At 34.5% G+C, this 20,291-nt stretch overlaps 1 protein-coding gene and 1 pseudogene across 1 annotated transcript; one reads left to right on the top strand and one right to left on the bottom strand.

Moving 5' to 3' along the window:
• Nucleotides 1-5,114: 5,114 nt before the first annotated feature.
• LOC129293214 (trihelix transcription factor ENAP1-like) lies at nt 5,115-7,862 on the top strand. Its single transcript, XM_054931035.1, has 2 exons — nt 5,115-6,387; nt 7,566-7,862. Exon 1 carries the CDS (start codon nt 5,334-5,336, stop codon nt 6,384-6,386), a length of 1,053 nt encoding a protein of 350 aa, XP_054787010.1. The 5' UTR covers nt 5,115-5,333; the 3' UTR covers nt 6,387; nt 7,566-7,862.
• Nucleotides 7,863-9,490: 1,628 nt separating this feature from the next.
• LOC129292357 (DNA mismatch repair protein MSH7-like) lies at nt 9,491-20,150 on the bottom strand (annotated as a pseudogene).
• Between the last annotated feature and the right edge of the window lie 141 nt (nt 20,151-20,291).

The raw sequence follows: 20,291 nt of genomic DNA, 5'->3' as shown, positions 1-20,291 counted from the left end.
TATATGCTATGTTGAATTTATTATTCGTTTATTCGATTATAGCTTACTTTGTAATAATTAATATAGATTTTTTTGTTACTAAGACTATGGTTATCTCACCCCTTTCTTTTTAATATTTTCAAGTTTAGGCGAAGGAACCAGTGGAGGGCGGGGAAGGAGCAGAGCTAGGGGTTGTTTGTGAATTGTAAAGAACTACAACCCCTTTCTTTTGAGCAAATCTATTATAATGTATTTAGAATTAGGGTACTAGTAGGATGTGATTATATATATGTGTGTGAGTATGTGTGGATTGTATGGCTTATGTATGAATTTTTATTTGCTTGTAGACTTATGGCTAGGAAACTTGGCTATGGTGTGTGGTTTTGATGGATTTATTTAGTAGACCAAGTTTTCATTACAAGCAAATATTTATTTTGGTATATATGTAATTCTACAAGCAAATACAAAGTGGTTACATTGCAAATGGCGTGCTATGGGCAAACATACACCTTGGATAGAGAGTGGGTGCGTGGGCTCCACATAGATATCTAAATTAAGTGAAAATATTTAGCATGTATATTCATATATATATATATATATATGATATTGGAATAGTTTTTGATCACTCTTGTGTGATTTATGCATTTTGAGGGTTTAGGGTCCATTTTGAGAAATTGCACCTGAGTGGTCAAATTTTGATATAAAGGGTTTTTCTATCATTTAAATGTTCTATCAGGTATTTTTAGTCCTATTTGACGTGTTCAAAGTGTTTCCACAGGTTTGTGACCATTAAGGTGAGATTTGGACAATTTTGAAAATAGTTTTTATCAAAAAATTATAGTTTTGCATCCAGGTGTTCAAATCTTAATCCGACTGTTGGATTTCTCTAAAATTTAGATCACAAGTAAAAAATTTTATAAGCTTCGTGTGGGCTTTGGAATCATGTTGATCAAACATCGGACAGAGAAACGACGCACTCCAAAATTTGGTCCGGAGGAGCTGTCATAACAACAACAGTAATGATGTTACAACATGCATGAAATTCAATCCACTCGTTGGATCTTTTCAAAATTTGGTATTCTAATAGTACCCTTTAAAAGTGACATGTGAGCTTTGGAATCACTCTGATCAGAGGTCGGATGATAAAATGGTGCACTCCAGAAGTTAGTCCGGAGGTGCTATCATGATAGCAAAAATGACCAAACTTGTAACATGTTCAATTTCTAATCTGACCGTTGGATCTTTTTAAAATTTGATACACTTATAGTACCCTTTGAATGTGACATATAAGCTTTTAAAATTACTCGATCGGGGACCGGATGACAGAATGGTGCCTCCCGGAAGTTGGCCCGGGAGGGCTTCCTGCTGTTATGACAGCATCTTTTTACCCTGCTTTTGCCTAGCTTGCTTCCGTGCGCTATAAGTAAAACCTATAAATTATTTTTTAAAAAAATGTTTTAAATGTTTATTTTGCAATCGTGTATCTGCTTAGTGATTTAAATAGTTTGTTTCCTAAGTTGATTTTAGGATTAACTCCTTAACCACACTTAGTTTATTGAATTGTGTGATTTTTGGATAACACTCGAGGCAAGTATTACAGTTGTGGGGTGCCTAACACCTTTTTCATACTCAACTGACTCCCAAACCTGTTTCTAATTTCGCACACCATCCTTATCTCCTTTAAACAATTTCCTAAAATTTCCCTCAAAATTTTAATGGCAATTCTTGTTTCATCGATTTTCGCTCCGAAAGCCAAAACTTCCTCTCTCACGCATCGTCCACGTCACATTTTCAAGTGCAACAATATGCATGAATGTGTTAAGGATTATGTTCTTCCTTCAGGTAGATGGGATACACCCAAAATGAGGCTTTGGTTATTGAATCATGTCGTAAATATCATTGCTAGCTTGAGAGTCCCTTTTGAAGAGAGAGGAGAGGATAAACACTTGTGGATTTACTCTAATGATGGTAATTATTTTGTAAATTTTGGTTATTATGTTCTCTCTACAAGTAGGGAAGATCATAGAGATCCCTTTTGGCGCAACATTTGGAGATGGAAAATACCTGAGAAAATCAAAAGAATGTTCTAGCTGATGGCGCATGATCAAGTACATACAATGAAGTTAAGGCAGCAACAAGGACTTGCGGGTGATGAAAAGTGCCCTTTGGGATGTTCCTTTACAGAAGACATTTACACCTCTTTCGAGATTGCCTACATGCCAGGAAATGGTAGATTGCATATGTTCGTCTAGATGTAATGGAAATTTTTTATAGTTTGGATAAAAGAGTATGGATTTCATGGAATTTAAAACATAATGCTCGAAATCATTTCACTAGAGTTGTTTCTTGGAATATTCTCTTTGCATATACTTACTGGAACATTTAGAAGGACAGGTATAAGTTTCTTTTCCAGACAAAGGAAGGATACTAACTAAAAGACCCTTTTTCTTTCCTTTTCAAAGTGGCTGCTAACTCCAAGATTAATGCCAAATTTGACAACCGCCATGGCTTAAGGTAGGAAGATGGTTTTCATCATCCTAGAAATGAGAGCATTAGATTAGAGATGGATGGATTAGTTCTTGCTATAAGTGTAATATGTGTGGAGGACTTCTGAGAGATATAAATGGTAATTGGGTTTTAGGTTTTACTCAAAAGCTTGACCATGTTCCAGCTTGCATTGCTGAAATTTTTGATATTTTTCATGGGTTGGAGTTATGTTGGAAGAAGGGGTTTAGAACTGTGGAGATCTTTTGTGATTGTGTTTATGCTATACCGACTATCACATGGAACAATCATAGTTATCAGCCCTTCTATGATATTATTCAAGCTACTAGAAGATTGTTTACTTGGGAATTGGTCAGTCAATTTTCATTTTGTTTATAGAGACGATAATAAGGAAGTCGACTATCTAGCTAAGCTGGCTTATCGTGTTCCTTGTGACTCTATTGTGTACACTGAACCATCTCAATAGGTGTGTTGTTGGTTTACTATGGTGTCCTTTTGAGTTTTTTCTTTCTTGATTAGGTTTCTCTTTGTTTGTAATTGTTTACATTCTAGTGAATGAAGTTGTCCTTGTAGTATTTAAAAAAAAACATGCAAAGACATTTAAGGAATAAAAAAAAATAAAAAAGGGATAGTTTTTGCCTTAAATTTGAGATGGTTTGGTTGAAAAATCATCCTGACCTTTTGAGACTTGTGAAAAGCAATTGGGGAGATGATTGTATTACTGTTGAAGGTCTGATTTTTGAGTTCAAAAGGAATCATAATAACAAGGTATAGAAGTCTTACAGGAATGAGGCAAGAAGAATCTCATTGATAGGTTAATTATATTAAAATCTTTATACTAAACATGCCCAAATATAGTCTATTTCATTAAAATAACTTAAGCCATTTGGTTAAACATAGACATCTTGAGTTTTACATATTCATAATCAAACTTTTAATTTTTAGGAGACTCCTTTCATCTCTAATATTTTTTTTAAGGAAAACATAATTTTAGATTCTTCACTTTGCTCGAGTTTTGTTATAGATCCTTATACTTTTTTTTAGTATTATAAGTTCCTATACTTTTTGATTTTTGGTATTTTAAGTCTCTATAATACTACTCATGAAGGGATCTAAAATAACAAAAAATAAAAGTGTAAGAGCCTAAAAGTCCAAAAAAAAGTACAATGACTTATAGTAAAACTCAAGTAAAATGAAAAAATCAAAGTTATGTTTTCTCTATTTTTTTAAAAAAACAAGTCTAAGCAAGAATAAAATGAAGAAGATAGTAGTAGAGAAAATATAAAAAATAAAAGAAGTCACACATATAAAAATTAGAAGATAGATAATCAATATATAAAGTTTAGGATGTAATCTATTTTTTAATTTTTAGATGTGAAAGTTTTTTATCTCTAATATTCCCTTTACACTTTTTTCTTCATTTTCTTCTTACATGAGTTTGTACTGTTTTTTTAAGTCTCAAAGGCTTCAAATTTATTCAATCTTCTTCTTCTTTTTTATCTTTCATCCATTAATTCTGTTTTTTTTCTTTCCTCTTTTTTTTTGTCATTTTTTTGTCCCCTATCAAATGGCCCTAACACCTTGTTAGAATCTTTACATTAAGTATATTTAAAGATAGTCTACTATATCAAAATATCTTAAGTAATTTGGTTAAGCACATCTTTAACTTTATATATTCATGTTTTATCTTTTAATTTTTAGATGTGAGATTATTTTTTAATGAAAAGGTGAGCTATTATATTACTTTAGAAGTACAAGGGACCAACAAAGGAATTACAAACAAAATACAAAAAGAAAAAAAAAGTAACAAAACCTTTCAAAATCCACTCCCTCCTAATTAGAAAGAGGTAGATGCAGGAGGTGTTGACTTTTTTTTTTATCTTTAATAAATTAAATCACTATACAAGTTGAGAAATTTTTTTTTTTTTAGGTATAAAGAGAGGGAACTAGCCTAAAATTACAACAAAATTAAAAATGGCAGGGATTGAATCCCAAAGGAAGCCACTGGAGATTCCATAACAAAATGCCTCCAAGTATTGTTGATCACAGAAACCGGGTCCTGGGATTTATGATAGTTGGATTTGAAGATAAATTCATTCCTCCCGTTCCATAATTTCCATATTATCACCCCCCAAATAAGATTCCAATCAGCTTAATAAATAGAACTCAACTCTTTGTTTCAGATTCATACAAGGGGATAAAAGCCCAATAATTTCTCCCCGTTTAGCAACTATATGGAGGAGAATTTTAGCAAGATTTTGAAGATTGTGGATGATATTGGGTTTTGCATTGAAGGCTGATGATTTGGATGTTATTCATAATCCCTTTTATTAGAATTCCTTTCAACGGTTTTTTAAAACCATGGCAAATAAACACATCTCTCAGGAGCCTTTTAGTTTGTGATCATTATTTGAATTTGAATAGCACAATTTGAGTTTAGCCATGCCAAAATTCATATTTTTCTTTAAGCCCATCAACATTAGAAGCATATGGGCCCAGTTGATGTATATTTGAGTCCATGAAGGCCCATGTTTGACTAGTTTCATTACCAGACCTTTATGGACCCCTTGGTTCACTGTACAACATTTCGGCCCATTTAGTCTATCCTCACCCTCATCTCTCCTTCGTGTGCCTCGTTTTAGTTCGGTATACACCCAAAACCCTAACGAATTCGCGTTCTATTCATCCTCCATCTTCTCCAAAATTCTTTTCCTCTTTGAATGCTGAATCTTGCTTAGCGAGTTAGTTTGTGTTTAGCTTCTTAAATTCTTTGTTTTACTCCATCAATTTTCAGAAAATATTCAATTGCGATTCTGCTAAATCGCTTAGCTGTTCCTATATTACCATACATGGACAATATTATGGAAGATGATGCAACGTACCCTCGAAAGCCCTACGTTTCGAACCGTCCTAATTATTCTCATCGCCAAGAGCATTTGATTCGCGCTGCCCCTTATCATCGACCAGTGATCAGTCGATACGACGAGGGCGGTGAAGATGAAGAAATGGATGAATATGATGTAGGGAATGACCTGGAGGACGATAATGGTGATGGGGAAAATGGCGTGAATATTGACAGCGATGACGGGTTTGAGAGAAACCCGAAGAAAAGGAAATTGCGGAATCCGTCTGTTTCGAACTATGAGTCGGTACCTCATGGGAAGCTTTCACACGGGAATCGAAGCCCAACAGATGAATGGACGGAGCATGCGACGTTTGTTCTGCTGGAGGTTTGGGGGGACAAATTTCTTCAACTTGGGAGAAAGAGCTTAAGGTCTGAGGATTGGCAGGATGTGGCCGAGAAGTTTTCGGAGGAGCTGAAGATGGAGAGGACCGTGGCACAGTGTAGGAATATGTTGGATAAACTGAAAAGAAGGTACAAGAAAGAGAAAGCGAAAGTGGATGAAATGGGGTTGAATTCTAGTAAATGGGCTTATTTTAAGAAGATGGATATGTTAATGGCTTCATCAGCGAGGCAAGAATATGGACTTTCCTGTGGAATGGATTCAGGGGAGTATGTGTTCATGAATACAAGGGTTTATTTAGATCGATCGAATGGGTTGGATGAGATGAGGGATAGCCCTGGGGAGTCAGAGACGTCTGAAGATGATTCGGATGGGCTTCCGCCGAGGAGGACTAGGATTGTAGATAATGATGATGGGGAAGAGTCTTCCTTTAGGGAGTTGGCGGATTCTATTCAGAAGTTTGGTAAAATATATGAGAAAATTGAGAATCGAAAGAGGCGGCAGATGATGGAGTTAGAGAAGATGAGATTGGATTTTAATAGGGAGTTAGAGCTACAGAAGAAGCAGATTTTGGAAAGAGCTCAGGCTGAAATTGCCAGCTTGCAAGAAGGAGATGAGGAGGATTCGGACACATCTACAGAGAATGTTAGTGAATGATGTAGGTGGTTGCTGTTAAGTTATCTTGCTTGAATTTTGAATTGCTTGTTGAACGTGGATACTTTTGCATCCTTTGTCTTGTTGCTTGTGATTCGTTATGCTGTCTAGGGTAATTGTGTTACTTACGAGGGCTTCATTGTGTTTCCGGGAAAATTGCTGAATGAAAAGGATTATTGAATCTATTTGTTGCTTCTTTCACTTCAAGTACTTTAACACCAAGACATTGATTGTGTTACCTTTTGGTACGCCTTTTTTATTACATGTTTAATGTTTCAGTATATATTTCACTCATGGCACACAAGGCATTCACTTAAATACAGTACTCTCATGTTATGAAGATGACTTCTAAGATGTTATTTCTGTTGAAACTGTGTACTAAGTCTTCCTCTGTCTTGTTAATGCTATCCTTATTGTTGGTGTAAACGGCTTTTAGTTAATTTCACTTGCTGCTTTCAGTGGATTGTCGTAAAGCTTTTGTTAGAAATGAGTTAGCATTATTTGACACGTTTAGTTCCTTATTTAATAAATAAGTTGTTTTCAACACGGGAAATTTACTTGAATGAATAGCTAGAATGATGAAATGGTTATATATTCATAATATGGAGTGGCAAGCGAGTCGCAGAACGAGACTGGTGTTGTTGACAGAAACAGATTTAAGATTAATTAGAAAGGGGAAGTTCCAAACTTTGTAAGATGAATAATGCTTTCTTCTTGCATTGATTGGGATATGTAAGATAATCCTGTAAAAGAAATGGCATTCGGAGTGTGTATTTTTCTTAACCTTGCTTAGTATGTGAGACCGCTGCAAAGGAAGTAACTTTCCATACCTTAGTAATTTGGTTTTAAAATGTGGAATAATTTTGTCGAGCTTGTTCTTAGGAGAGTTTTTCATTTTAGACTACCTTCACCTGCCCGACGCATTACGTAAAGAGGTGGTTGTTTTAATAATGTCTCAAACGTAGACATCTGTGTCTTATTTCAAGCTGCTGCATCTTTTATTTACTGTTCGTTAACATTGTAAGATCCTTGTTTGGATTAAAGGGTGAGCCTTTTCATTACATAAATGCATGATTTCTAATTGTAAATGGTGCAAGATATTTGACTGTTCAATATTACATTGGATTAAAGTGACATTGATTTACATTTTACATGTATTTGCTTCATTTTACTTTGTTTTAGGTGTTGGAATCTTAGCAAAGGTCGTACATGTTTGGTGCAACATTATTGGAGGAAAAGATCGCCTTCAAGTGAGTGTGTGACCTACAAGTTCAAGGTTTTAACCATCTGTATTTATTCCTACAATTAGGAAACTGTTTCCACGGTTTAATAGTTTTGTAGTGTTATGAACGGGGGACGGGGTACCTCTCATTTTTTTGTCATATGTTGCGATCACTGTTGCCCATTTCAGCCAGATGCTTGGTCCTTATTATGTCGTCAAGAAATTGGTAGCTTGATGCTTATAACTTGCAAAATTTACATGCATCGCACCTGAATTTTCATGCGCCCCCCCCCCCCCCGGGGGGGGGGGTCTTGGCTTCACTTGAAATCTTTTCGCATTGATCTTTTCCTTTTTCCCCCCCTTTTACCTGGAATACAACGGCCATGATGGAATTGTGCATGAATAAAAGAAAGACTAGGGTCATGTTTGCGAATGGAATGGAATGGAAAAAATTAAGACAAAAATGAATTAAATCATCTTTCTCCCCGTGATAAACATGATAAAACTCATTAATATGTATTATAAATATAGAAAATCATCACACCTTGTAAATATTTTAAGAATCATGATTTTCAACCTCATGAATTAAATTGCTCCTTCTCCTTATAAATTTACTTAGTTATCTCCTTTGATTATTTATTTTTACTTTTATTTATTCAATCTATTTCATTTATTTCATGTTAATAAGCAAATATGACCTAGGTTTGGTCAATTTATTAAAAAGAATGTCAAAGTTGTCTTGATTAGTTTGGTGAGTTAACCAATTAGTGTTGGTGTTCGCTTCTTTAAATACGTAATCACTGTGGCGGTTCAATTATGCATGATGCGTTCTCAGATAGTCCTGTGTGTTTGATTTGGGGTTAATTTCTAGAGGGCTCCTTTTTTTTTTTTTTCCTTTTAATCTTTATGGAATTGGAAGGACAGATGATTCCTTCAAGCAATTTTGGTCTTTTCCTTCCCGTTTCTTTCATCTCCATAACATCGAAAACAAGCTATACATTTATCCAATGCTAAGATGTTACCATTTTGAAATGTAAGATACTCTCTTATTTCTATTATGGGGTATTTTTTAAAAAATTATTCTTAATATAAGGCACTTTATAGGATATTAAATATTTTTGTTAATATTACTTTTATTTAAACTCATTAATTATAAAAAATATAATGTAAATTTTAAAAATTTTCATTTATATAGGGGTAAAATGGAAAGCTTATTTTATTTTCAGATGAAATTAATAACTTAATATTTTTTATTGATTTTGGTGAAGTAATTAGAAATTTTTTTATAATAGGGACAATGGTAACGAGCATATATTTTTGTACAGTTTTCTTTAACCACTGATGTTACCCAAAAGTTGGTGATTACAAAATTACAAATTGGGTCCTTAACTGCTTTGGCAGTACTCGCTAAGTGATGTTAGACCCGACATGCTTCTAAGAATTTATGGTAAGAACTAAGAATTCACCCATGCTGGCCACTTTGAGCAGGATAAATATAAAATGTCAAGAATTTATGGCCATTTTTAACAACACAAAGATCGTTATTTTTTACACACTGTAATGAGGTTTTTAATATATTAATAATATTTTTTAAGTTATTAAGATATCAAAATAACACATCAGGTTGGCTAAAAAAATAGCACAATACCAAATGCTAACCAAGCTTTGACTCCAATTGCCACCACCAATTAATGCCAAAGCCAATTGCTAGCACTAATAGTCATGTCTGACATGACAAATTCTGTTACTGGCCGTTTCAAGGCTGTTTAGGATCGATGAGTGGGAAAATTGTAAGTATCACGTATCAATGTGTAACACAAGGACATAGATATGAAGAATGCTTTATCGATGATTTCACACAGGAAACATTTCGAGCCATCTCGCATGTGGGAAGCAGCAGCCTTTACTTGAAATCTGCCAATCACTAAAGTTAAAACATCATAATATACATGCAATCCTATAGACTTTTTACTCTGCCTAATCTGCTCCTTGTTCCTAGTTTCCTGATTTAAGCGAAGTCTTCAGCTCACACCACATACAAAACAACGAATCGAAAGCATCTTCATCGAAGGTCAGACAATCTTCTATTCTCGAGATGGACACTAGGGTCTTCAACCACTCTTCATGAAGAGTAGAGAACTCTGATCTCTGTTCGCTTGACCAAAAACTTCTTCCAATTGATTTCTTCATCCGTTGGCTAGCCTTTGAAGCATCATTCACTATCTTTTCAGGGATCCCAGCCATGAGAGCCACCTGCAATCCGTAGCTCTCTGGACACGCTCCGGCGAAAAGTCGATACAGGAAGACTAGCTCCTTTCGACGTTTGGAATGGCCATCAGATTCTGACTCAAAAGCACAGGCCATGTGTTGCAGCGTAACATGTGGATGAGAGGCAAACTCTTTTGTGAGCGAATGGTAGTGTGTGGCAAATAGTAAGCGACAGTTGACCTTTTCGATCAGATGGCGGAAAACCTGAACCAGGATAGTGATTCACACTATTCAGTCATGTGTTAAAGAATCGACGAGAACAATAAAATATTTTAAATAAGCCTGAAATTTAACAAGTAAACATAGAACACAGCAACACTTCAAGAAAATTCAGGTAGTTAAAAGCAGCAACTTACTGAGTATGCTATTGCATAGCCATCAAAAGTGCTAGTTCCCCGGCCCAATTCGTCAAGAATGACCAGAGAATCTTGAGTCGCATTCTGAAGAACTTGTGCAGTTTCTGTGCACTCAATGAAGAAGGTGCCTGCAAACAAAAGTGAACCTTTTTATTAGCAATCCTTCAAGCCTTGAGACAAACAGTAGCTTCGCACATGTCAGCTTCTAAATATCAGATTTCAAAAATTCCCAAGTCATGAATGGTTTGATTCATTTAGAAATCGAGCCTACTGTTCTTTGATGTGTTTAGGAAGGCAATATCCTCTGCATGCGTCATCTATATGTATGCCAATTTCCATGCAATCATATCGTCTGCCCTCTGATGTTCAAGGCATGTCACAACTAGACCATAAAAAGTTTAGTCTCACCTTCTAATATAACATTTTCAATGAGCTAGATACATAGATAATTTTAAACTTCGTTAAAATTCTATAGGCACCTGACCATAAAAAGTTTAGTTTCACCCTCTAATATACATTTTCACTTAGCTAGATACATAGATAATTTTAAACTTCGTTAAAATTCTATAGGCATCTCTTTTATTTTCTAGACATACACTTTAGTCCAATCATAACTTTTTTAACCAAATACCATCATAAAAATATGCAAGAACGCATTCTAGTTTTTTTTTTTTTTAAACAATGTATTCATAATGAAACATATTTTAGTTCAAATTTAAATTGAACTAAAGTGTAATGCAGCTTGTTTTCTTAAGAGATCTACGTATATATAAATATCAACACAGACAAAAGATACCACGCAATTTCAATATAATTAGAAAAATCTCCCTAGTCTACTTATATTTTAGATTATGCTCGAGAAAGAAGAGGTTTTTTTTTTAAATTTAAATGTCAGCCATTTAAGTTATATTCACAGATTTTCAACATTATATATTCGGCAATAGCAAGTCCTATCCCAACTAGCAAGCCCATAAGGATATTCCCCTCGAAATGACACGTTCAGGCTACCAGTTAATTATTGCTGGATGTTCCATTCCCAAAGCAAATGCCAATGTTGTGTTAGAAATATCATGGCCTAGAGCAAGTAGGGCAAATTTTCACACCGGTTTTTTTTTTTTTGATAAAAAGATCAATTAATGGGAAAAAAAAAGCAATTGATAACGCAATTGCATGATAGAAATGGTCACTTTATTGAAAAAAGCACGCTTTTATGCTTAAGACTACATACTCTCGCCGGTCATGATTCTATCAGTGGCTCCAAGCCTTGTGAAGATGATATCCACAACTGAGAGATCACAGTTTTCACATGGCACGTAACAGCCCAGCTGCAGAGACATCAGAGACAAATCTATCATAAAAAGAAAACTAACTGGACATCATAATATGTCTGACAGTACGAGATGATAAATGAAGGAAATGTAACATATTGTTCCCTTGACCTATTGTTTACAATTTTGTGGAATATTTTTAACTTCCATCAGGGGAAAAGTATCTTAAATTTCTGTACTTCGTATGCAACAAAAATGAGCGTAGCATAATCTCTATAAATCCAAGTGGTCATCCAGCATGCTTAATATAATTAAAAGGATAAAACGAAAGGGAACCTGGGCCATAATAACTGCTAGACAGGTGGCACGCAGAAGTGTTGATTTTCCACCCATGTTTGGTCCAGTCAGCAGCAACGTATGAGGATGACGGACATCTGTTTTCTCACCAAGATTTATGTCATTGGGGACAGGCAAATTTCCAAGCTCTCCAAGGGCAAATGGATGCCATAGCCCCTTCATTTTAAGCACAGGTCCCACAAAATCTTGACTTGTGCTTTTTGATGAAGACGCTATGACTGGCCGACACATGGTTCCACATGACATGCTGGAAGTGACTGCAAAAGATCTAAGGACATCTATGCAATTGACGGCATGAACAACTTCAAACCATTCGGCAACTTTCTCCATGAACACTTCTATGAGTGTAGCAAGTGTTTCAGCATCCGCATCTGTTACCTCATGATTCTGTCACCAAATACAAAAATCAGACGTTTACATGTTATAAAAACATTCTGCACTGTATATAAATTGCCTTAAAGAACATGAATGACTGCAGAATATAACACTAATTAAAATATCCATTGTGCTACATCCACTGGATCAGTTTGACAGTTGCCAACTCCGTACAGAAGAAACTTAACAGTTCAAATCATTGATTAAATCAAAATGTACGAAGAACATGTATGTGGAGAAAGCTCCTGTCCATGGCAATTGATACTGAATAAGGAAGAAAAATACCTGGTAATCGGGAAAGTCACTTCTATAGCAGCTTCAAACTGACTAAGAAATTGATCAAGCCCACAGCTACCAGTCAGAACTGGAACTTTAAAAACTTTAGTAAAGGATGACATTAGAGGTCCCTCGTTCTGTAGAAGCAGTAATAAATTCAAACCAGTTCGAAGGCCTTTCACAAGTGACCCAAACACCTTCACCTGTAACACTTAAAATTCATTAAAGTGCACTCAATAATAGACATAGATTACAGACTACGAATAGATCGGAAAAATATGGGGAAAAAAACAGAAGAAAGTTTGTTCATCTTCAATGTGAATAGGATGCATTTACAAGTGAGGAGAGCCCATTTATAGGCTCAAGGCATAAAGGAATTTACAATGGTGCCCCTAGCATTTTCACAAAAATAAGAAAGACCGCTTCTAAAACAGACATTCAACTGATCACACGTAATGGACTGAAAATCAAGGTAGCCAAAATTATAATAAAACCTTTCCCAACACATCAATGGGTTTACTTTAAAACGTCACAGAGAAACAGAAAGAGACATATGTCATAAAGAAATGAGACCATAGAAGAAAGGGAGCAAGGAGCGACAAATCTGTTCTTAATAGAGCACAGACGAAAGGGGAAAGAGCTATAGCCAAACATCCGAGCAATGAAGAGAACTTCAGACTTCAGAGTAAGAAATATTTCACAAACAAAAAACAGCAGCAGAACTGACCCTCCGCTTCAATACTTTCTGGCGAAACATTGGCAGTAGGAGAGGACCTGATGACTGAAGGGTAATCTTGATCCGGCCAAGCAATCGTTCCAAATCTGGTAGCTTGTGAAGATGTTGAGCAATGAGTGACACAATCTCGGGGCACGACACTAGACCATCAACCACGTCTAGCCGGTTGTTTATCCCGTCAACATCTTTTAGAGGATGGCAGATCCAACTCCTTAGAACCCGCTTTCCAGATGAGGTTACACAACTATCAAGATATTTGTATAATGTGCCTGAAGATGAAGCAGATAAACTTTAGGATTGCACGAGTTGCTCACAAAAATAAGTAGAATATCCTGATCCTTGTTTTTAAAAAAAAACAGAGAGAGAGAAATGCTAGGACTTGCCTGACTGACCACCATCAGCATTATTACTGAAAATCTCAAGGTTAATCAATGTCTGTCCGTCCATTTTGAGGCAGCCCCTATAAACTTGGTATGGATATATATCCCCATTCTGCAGGACATCTTCCAACAAGAAAGAAAGGTCGACCGATTCATCATTATATTCAAGCTTGTGAGTTCCATTAGTAACATTTCTCTAAATGGGCATAATATCAAGCATACCATCAATCTAGTGAGATGATTAATCAATCCGCCAAGAGCACACATGGTGGTTTCAGGATGATTCACTTTGCTCAGTGCATGATCTAGTGAATCAGATGACCTCTTAAAGTATCCATTCAAGCGAACTAAATCAGTAACCTCAGGGGATATTAAGTCAGTGAGCGACTGCACTGGAGTCAATTGTAGTGTCGTGGAACCTACAAGAGAAACAAAACCTGTTAAAAAATGCATTGACTTTTTTTAAAAATTTACAATCTTAACTTAGTATTGTGACAAACATTTTGCACTCAAAGCCTGTTTGCATCTCAAAAGCTTTATATTAGGAGGCCTAAGAGTGTGAATCGTATTAGTATCCCTAATGCAATCCTCACGCTAAAGCCCTTTGAACTTAAAGCATGGACTAAAAACAATTCTGTTGAAACTTTTATTTTAATTTAAAAGGTGAGGTGTCACGAATTGGATTCTCAATTATTTACTCAGAGCATTGGATACCAATAATTACTCAAAATTCTAATAAGTCGTAATAGAATCCGGAAAATTTAATACAAATGTTGACTTTGTAAGTTGCACAAAAAGTGCACCTCTCTGAACCTGAGTTCACGGGTGGATAAATTAGAACAATTGGTCAACTCAAAAGTTTAAATCATTGCAGCTAGGAATGATGTATTCACATTAACAAACGCAAGACACATTTGTTATAAGATATATCAAGCAATGAAGACCATTTTTCCCATCAAAGTTGCATTATATATCACATACAACTTCCAGGGAATGCAAAGAACTGAAAAAAACCCCATTTAGAAATTCCGTGTCTGTATAGCCAACAATGCTTTTCATATCTTCTCATTCTTACCATTTAATGAGTATTTTAAATGCTTTCTGAGCTTCTTTGGACAACCCTGCAGCAAATAATGTTTCAGCATTAAATCACAGGTTTGTCAATTTTAGAGACAAGGTTAGTTCAAGCCTAGTGCAAAAGGAGATAAAACTGTTCACCTCTGCTTTCATATATAATTCCTTAGGTGACACCTAAAATCAAACTCTCAGAAACAAATTAGCCAATTATACAAAATAAAAACTGTTCATCAAACTAAGTAGCAAGAATAAGTACAGGAAGAACATACTTGCAACAATAAAGCCCCTAAAGCAGAACATGATGCATCATCATCAATGGAACCAACCCAAACCTAAGTGCGGCACAGTCAACAAAAGCGAAGCCATACTGAACTGAACCATTATTCAGGTCACTCCCCTGCAAAAAATTTCAGTGCAACAAAATGTCAGCATCTTGCAAGATTCACAAGATAATTTTCCAGGAGGGGACAAATAATTTAGAAATAGGGAATAATTGAGAACAAAGCAGAAGCCCAATTTATATAGACTATGGGGGGCAAAAAAGGAAAAAGGAAAAAGGAAGTTATCAAATTGCCACTTTGATGAGTAGCCAAGTCAGATGGAAACCCTCCCCTAAAAGCTGTCAATTAGATGGAGAATCAACCCATATAAATACCTCAAAATATCCCATACAACTCAATGTGGGAATTAGGTATCCTGTGAACACCATATTTTGTCAAGGTCCTAATAAGTAAATAAGATAATATCTATAGTAAAAAAAAAAAACGAAAATAATAAGAATAAAAAAATTTTACGAGAAATATAAAAAAAAAAAAGAAGAAGTTGGGTACAACGATAATAAAAATATATATATTCAAGCTAGATCACAATATAATAATTGAAATAATCAGAATATATATAATATATGATATTATAATTTGAAAATTTCAAGATAATATAATCTAATCTTATTTGAAGATTTCAAGATAACCTAATATCTAATATTAAGATTTGAAGATTTAAAATAATATAATATCAAATATAATAATAGAAAGATAACAATTAATATCTAATATCTAAATAATAATAATAATCTATAATAATATAAGAATATATAAACTACTAATATTGATCACGATAGGATTGAGATATTAGAGAAACCCTAAGTGTAGGTCTATATAAAGGAAAGCAAAGGTAGAGCATGGGATAGTTAGAGACTTAAGGACATGGGAGAAAGGACGATAGAGATTTAAGTGGATTGAGATTTATAGAGGTAAGTTCACCTTTCTCTTAAACTTTGGGCATGCATGCTTTTACATTAATCAAGTATTTCATAAGGTTGATCTTAAAGTTTGAGTCTAGAACCTTTAGAGCTCTGTACGTGATCTCTCCTGTAATGAATTACAAATTTTTGTCTTCGTGTGATCGAATATGGGTGCGCGTGAGATGATTTCTTGGAGCTATTGCTTTATTCTTCTTCATCTTGAATCTTCACATATGAGCCTTAATCTTTAAAGTTCTCTTCTCTTTCTGAAGTTAATTAATTATCATGAGTGGTGATAAATTATCACAGTGCATCATTAGAATGTTTTCATATTTTTTTGATTGCTTTAGACTTTTAGAGTTCTTGCAATTTTATAAATTAATTAATTTATTATCCTATACATACCGATAAATTATCGCATGTGCATAGTTTTAAAATCATCAATTGCTTGAGACTTTCTGATTCCTCGCAAATTTATAATCATATTTTAAAATATTTTATCCTCATTTAAAAATAAAATATTTTCTTAAAACACACATAAAAAAAAATAATTTTTCAAAGGTGAATGTACAGTAAGAAGCTTTCATAAAAAATTATTATAATTTTTTTCCAAGATTATCCCTCAGAATTTTGTTACAAATAAAGAAATAAGATATTTTCATAAATAAAAATTACAAACCAACATTAAAGCTATTTTATAAAAAATTAATAATTATATTTTCTTAAAAAATTTCCAACCAAGAGACATGACCAGAACTACGTGGGCTTTGATCCCTCAAAAGGGTACGTAAGCTCTAGGTTTCATCCTAGATCAAGTCTAACTTATAAATAAAATTTTTCCCTTTTAATTTTCTAACTTTTTTTATCTTATTTTTTTATTAAGGATAATTAAGATATTTTTAAGCTATTTAAATTTATATAGTTAACTTAAGGTAACCATTCACATGAATGGGTGTTGTAACACCTTCCTCGCACACAATCGACTCTTTACCTTTTTTTCTATGCGTAGATCACATGTCAAAAATGTTTTCAAAATTACCTGTAAAATTTTGGTGATGACTCCAAATAAATTTATTTTTATTCAATTTTCCTCCTCGGGAAATTCTGAATTGGGCGCGACATATCCCATACTACTTTTACCTTAGTGTCCATGAATTGGCCCCACACTGAGAGCAAACTTGCAGTATCCACACTCTATGACACCTTACTAGTTGATGGGTACTCAAATGGGATGAAGAAATCTCCCCCAAAAGCTAGCTATTGAGGTTGAACTACCGACTTAAAATTTCCATAGAGTATCTCAAGCCATGTGACTTACGCACCCCATACTACCTTAGTCTCCATCATTGCTTTTCTTGAATGTTGAACATTTTTTAAATGTCAGGAGTCCTTTCTAACGTCAATCTGAAAGCATCTATTACTATGGGTTAACAAAAATCTTTGATGGCTGCAATATTTCAAGCCAAGCTTCAATTCTGAAGATATAAACAAAAGCTGAATAAATCTTTTTTACCAAATTTCCATATATGCCAGAATGTAAAAAACGATTATTTAGGAGAAATATACTGAATTGAAGTTGAAAAATGTTCATCAAACACACAAGATAAATAAAAAGGTAAAAGTAAAATTACTATTGCATTGCTAATACATGTAATCTGGCAACTTGTAAAAAAGAGAAACCAGCAGCAGTGTGAACCTCTTTTATTGCAAGAAGATGAACAGCATCAGGACCAATATTGTTTATCCACCAAGGTTGATGGAGTGACAACCTGAACTAATTTTCTTGGAATAATCTGCAACAAGACAGTGAATCATACCGTGCAAAAGGAAATCCAAGTCCAAGCAGTCACATAAGAAAACTCGATGAATCCAACAGCATCAAGGATGCATTATAACATAAAGTCAGATCAGATGTCAACTCCAGGAGTTTACATAACTGGGATAAAAACAACTTTCAAATGATAACAGCAAGTTCAACTGCAACTTTTTGTATTTGAATAAACTCACATGAGAACTATATAATTTAAGGTGAATAAACACAGACCTGAGATAATAATAGTGGAAAGATAAATGAAAGAAAAGTAGGAGACTAAGAGAACATCAAAGTATCAATCATCACGTCGAGGGGTGTTGGAGATTACAGGTTATTTAGGTTAGACTGTCAAGGAATTAACAAACTAACCTCTGAATAGGAAAAAAAAAAAATTAACATACTATTATTTTTATATGCACCCTTCTCCATCCTAAGACATAATCTCCAAATCATAATTTTACAGTAAAAATACAAATGAAGCATTTTATTGAAGCAAAATTATCACACGCAACTAGTTCACAAAAAAATTTGCATGAATTTATTCAAAACAATATGATTACAAGCAAAGTAAAACTCACAGAGTTAACGCCTTTGGCCTTTGCTTCTTGAGATGTCTCCAATTGCTCCACTCTTCCAACCTTGTATCTTACAATGAGGAAAGAAAAAAACACATGATTCTACAACAATAAGCACTATGGAATTGACATCCATAATAAGATTAGATTTTTGTACTCTTTATCTTGAGTTAGGAAAGATAACAAGTGGTAGACATGGTGTGATCTCATGAGTCATTGTTAAACATCCTCAGACAGCCACATAATTAATTGTAACAAGTGGTAGACATGGGTGTGATCTCATGAGTCATTGTTAAACATCCTCAGACACCACATTAATTAATTGTATTTGTATATAATACAAATTTATATCATCCCAATGGCATTAAATAGCAGAAATAAAACAATGATCTGGCTAATAAAATTCAACTCCATCCTTACCCACGAGCTACCAATTTCTGAACAGCGTCATCAATCCCACTTTCAGGGATACCAACCTGAAGAAAAAATAACAAATCACTTGCTTTTCCAGATGGACAAATAACCAAAAAAGGGTCAAGGAAAAAAGAAGAAGCAATCATTGAATTAGAACACCACTGCCGACATTTTCCTACACCACTTAATGTCATTTTCCAGTCAAGCTCCTTATGGCCAATTTCAGCATCCATTTCATAAAGCTCATAAAATTTCCCCTGAAGTGACCATAATTGTGGCGCAATAAAATTTCAAATAATGAATTTAGTATCAAAACAAAGTATATAAATAAATAAACTTGGTAGTAGGAATAGGCTTTTATATGCTGATATTCAAAGAACTGAATTGACTAACCACTTGAAAGAAATAGCACAACATCCATGTATTTTACATTTGACACTCCAATACTGTTCTGAGATGCTGACATTTTTTTCAAAACTTCTGGAGGTATATAAAGGGTTGTCCTGTCATACAGAGGATCATCAGGCTTCCTTCCATTAGCATCTCTAATACGACAAGGATCCAGCCACTAAAACTTGCTAACCATGTCTACTTCCTTTTTGTCCTTTTCAGGGATGTTAAATCCTCCAAAAATTTGACTCTTTTGCTAGAATCTAGCAAGGAACTAAACTTGGAACCATCATCTCGACCATCGCTTTGCACGAGAGGCAAGAGGCTGCATCCCTGGGGTTCAGGTCTAGGAATATCCTCATTGTGTTCAACAGGAATGATGTCTTCCTGATCAGCCTTATTGGAAATTGCAACATCATCTTTTATGATAGGTTGGAAAGCTCCTTCTTTTTGGGACTGTTCTTTAAGGTTTCCATTCACACATCTTCCGGATGCTGGCGATGTTTTTAGTCAATCTGTCAATGGATGACAGGCTCCTGCAAAAATTTCTCATGGCATTGTTTTACAAGAAAACAAAAGTGATGTGAAGCAAAAGTATTACAATCATCAATATGAATATACATACATACATACATACATACATACAAAATAAGTGACACCATTTACAAGTCATAATCAATGTAGTTTATTTCTGAGATTCTATGCAACGCATGTGTGAAAATGTGTATGTTATCGTGTATTAACGTGGTTAACAACAATATAAATTTGTGTGTGAGTATGAAATCCGTTACGGTGCTTCAAGTTTAATCTACGTTGTGACACAATTTATTGAAGCGCCCGCAAATCGTCCGCACGGCTCTTATAAATTTTGAATGCTAGAGAAAGCGTTCATTTCCATATATCAATCCTTGAAGAAGGATAGTACATTGATGTCTCCTTTTGATTTCAATTACATGAAAGTTATAGAATAAATCTTTTCAATCTAGGATTACCATTTCTATTAGATGAATAAAACATGAACGCAATTTGGCTTTAATCAAAGCTTTCAAAATTTGTGCACACATTTCGCTTCCCCGGAGATAGTATGTGTGCTAAAAAAAATAGGGACGATAATGACGTTCAAGTTGCATTTAGTACTCTCAATTTTTCTTTCGCCGG

Source organism: Prosopis cineraria, unplaced genomic scaffold (assembly GCF_029017545.1).
Source record: "Prosopis cineraria cultivar Desert tree isolate PC_DT_omini unplaced genomic scaffold, ASM2901754v1 PC14, whole genome shotgun sequence".
In the NCBI taxonomy this organism is placed as follows: Eukaryota; Viridiplantae; Streptophyta; class Magnoliopsida; order Fabales; family Fabaceae; genus Prosopis; species Prosopis cineraria.
This window is presented reverse-complemented; position numbering and strand designations above follow the sequence as displayed.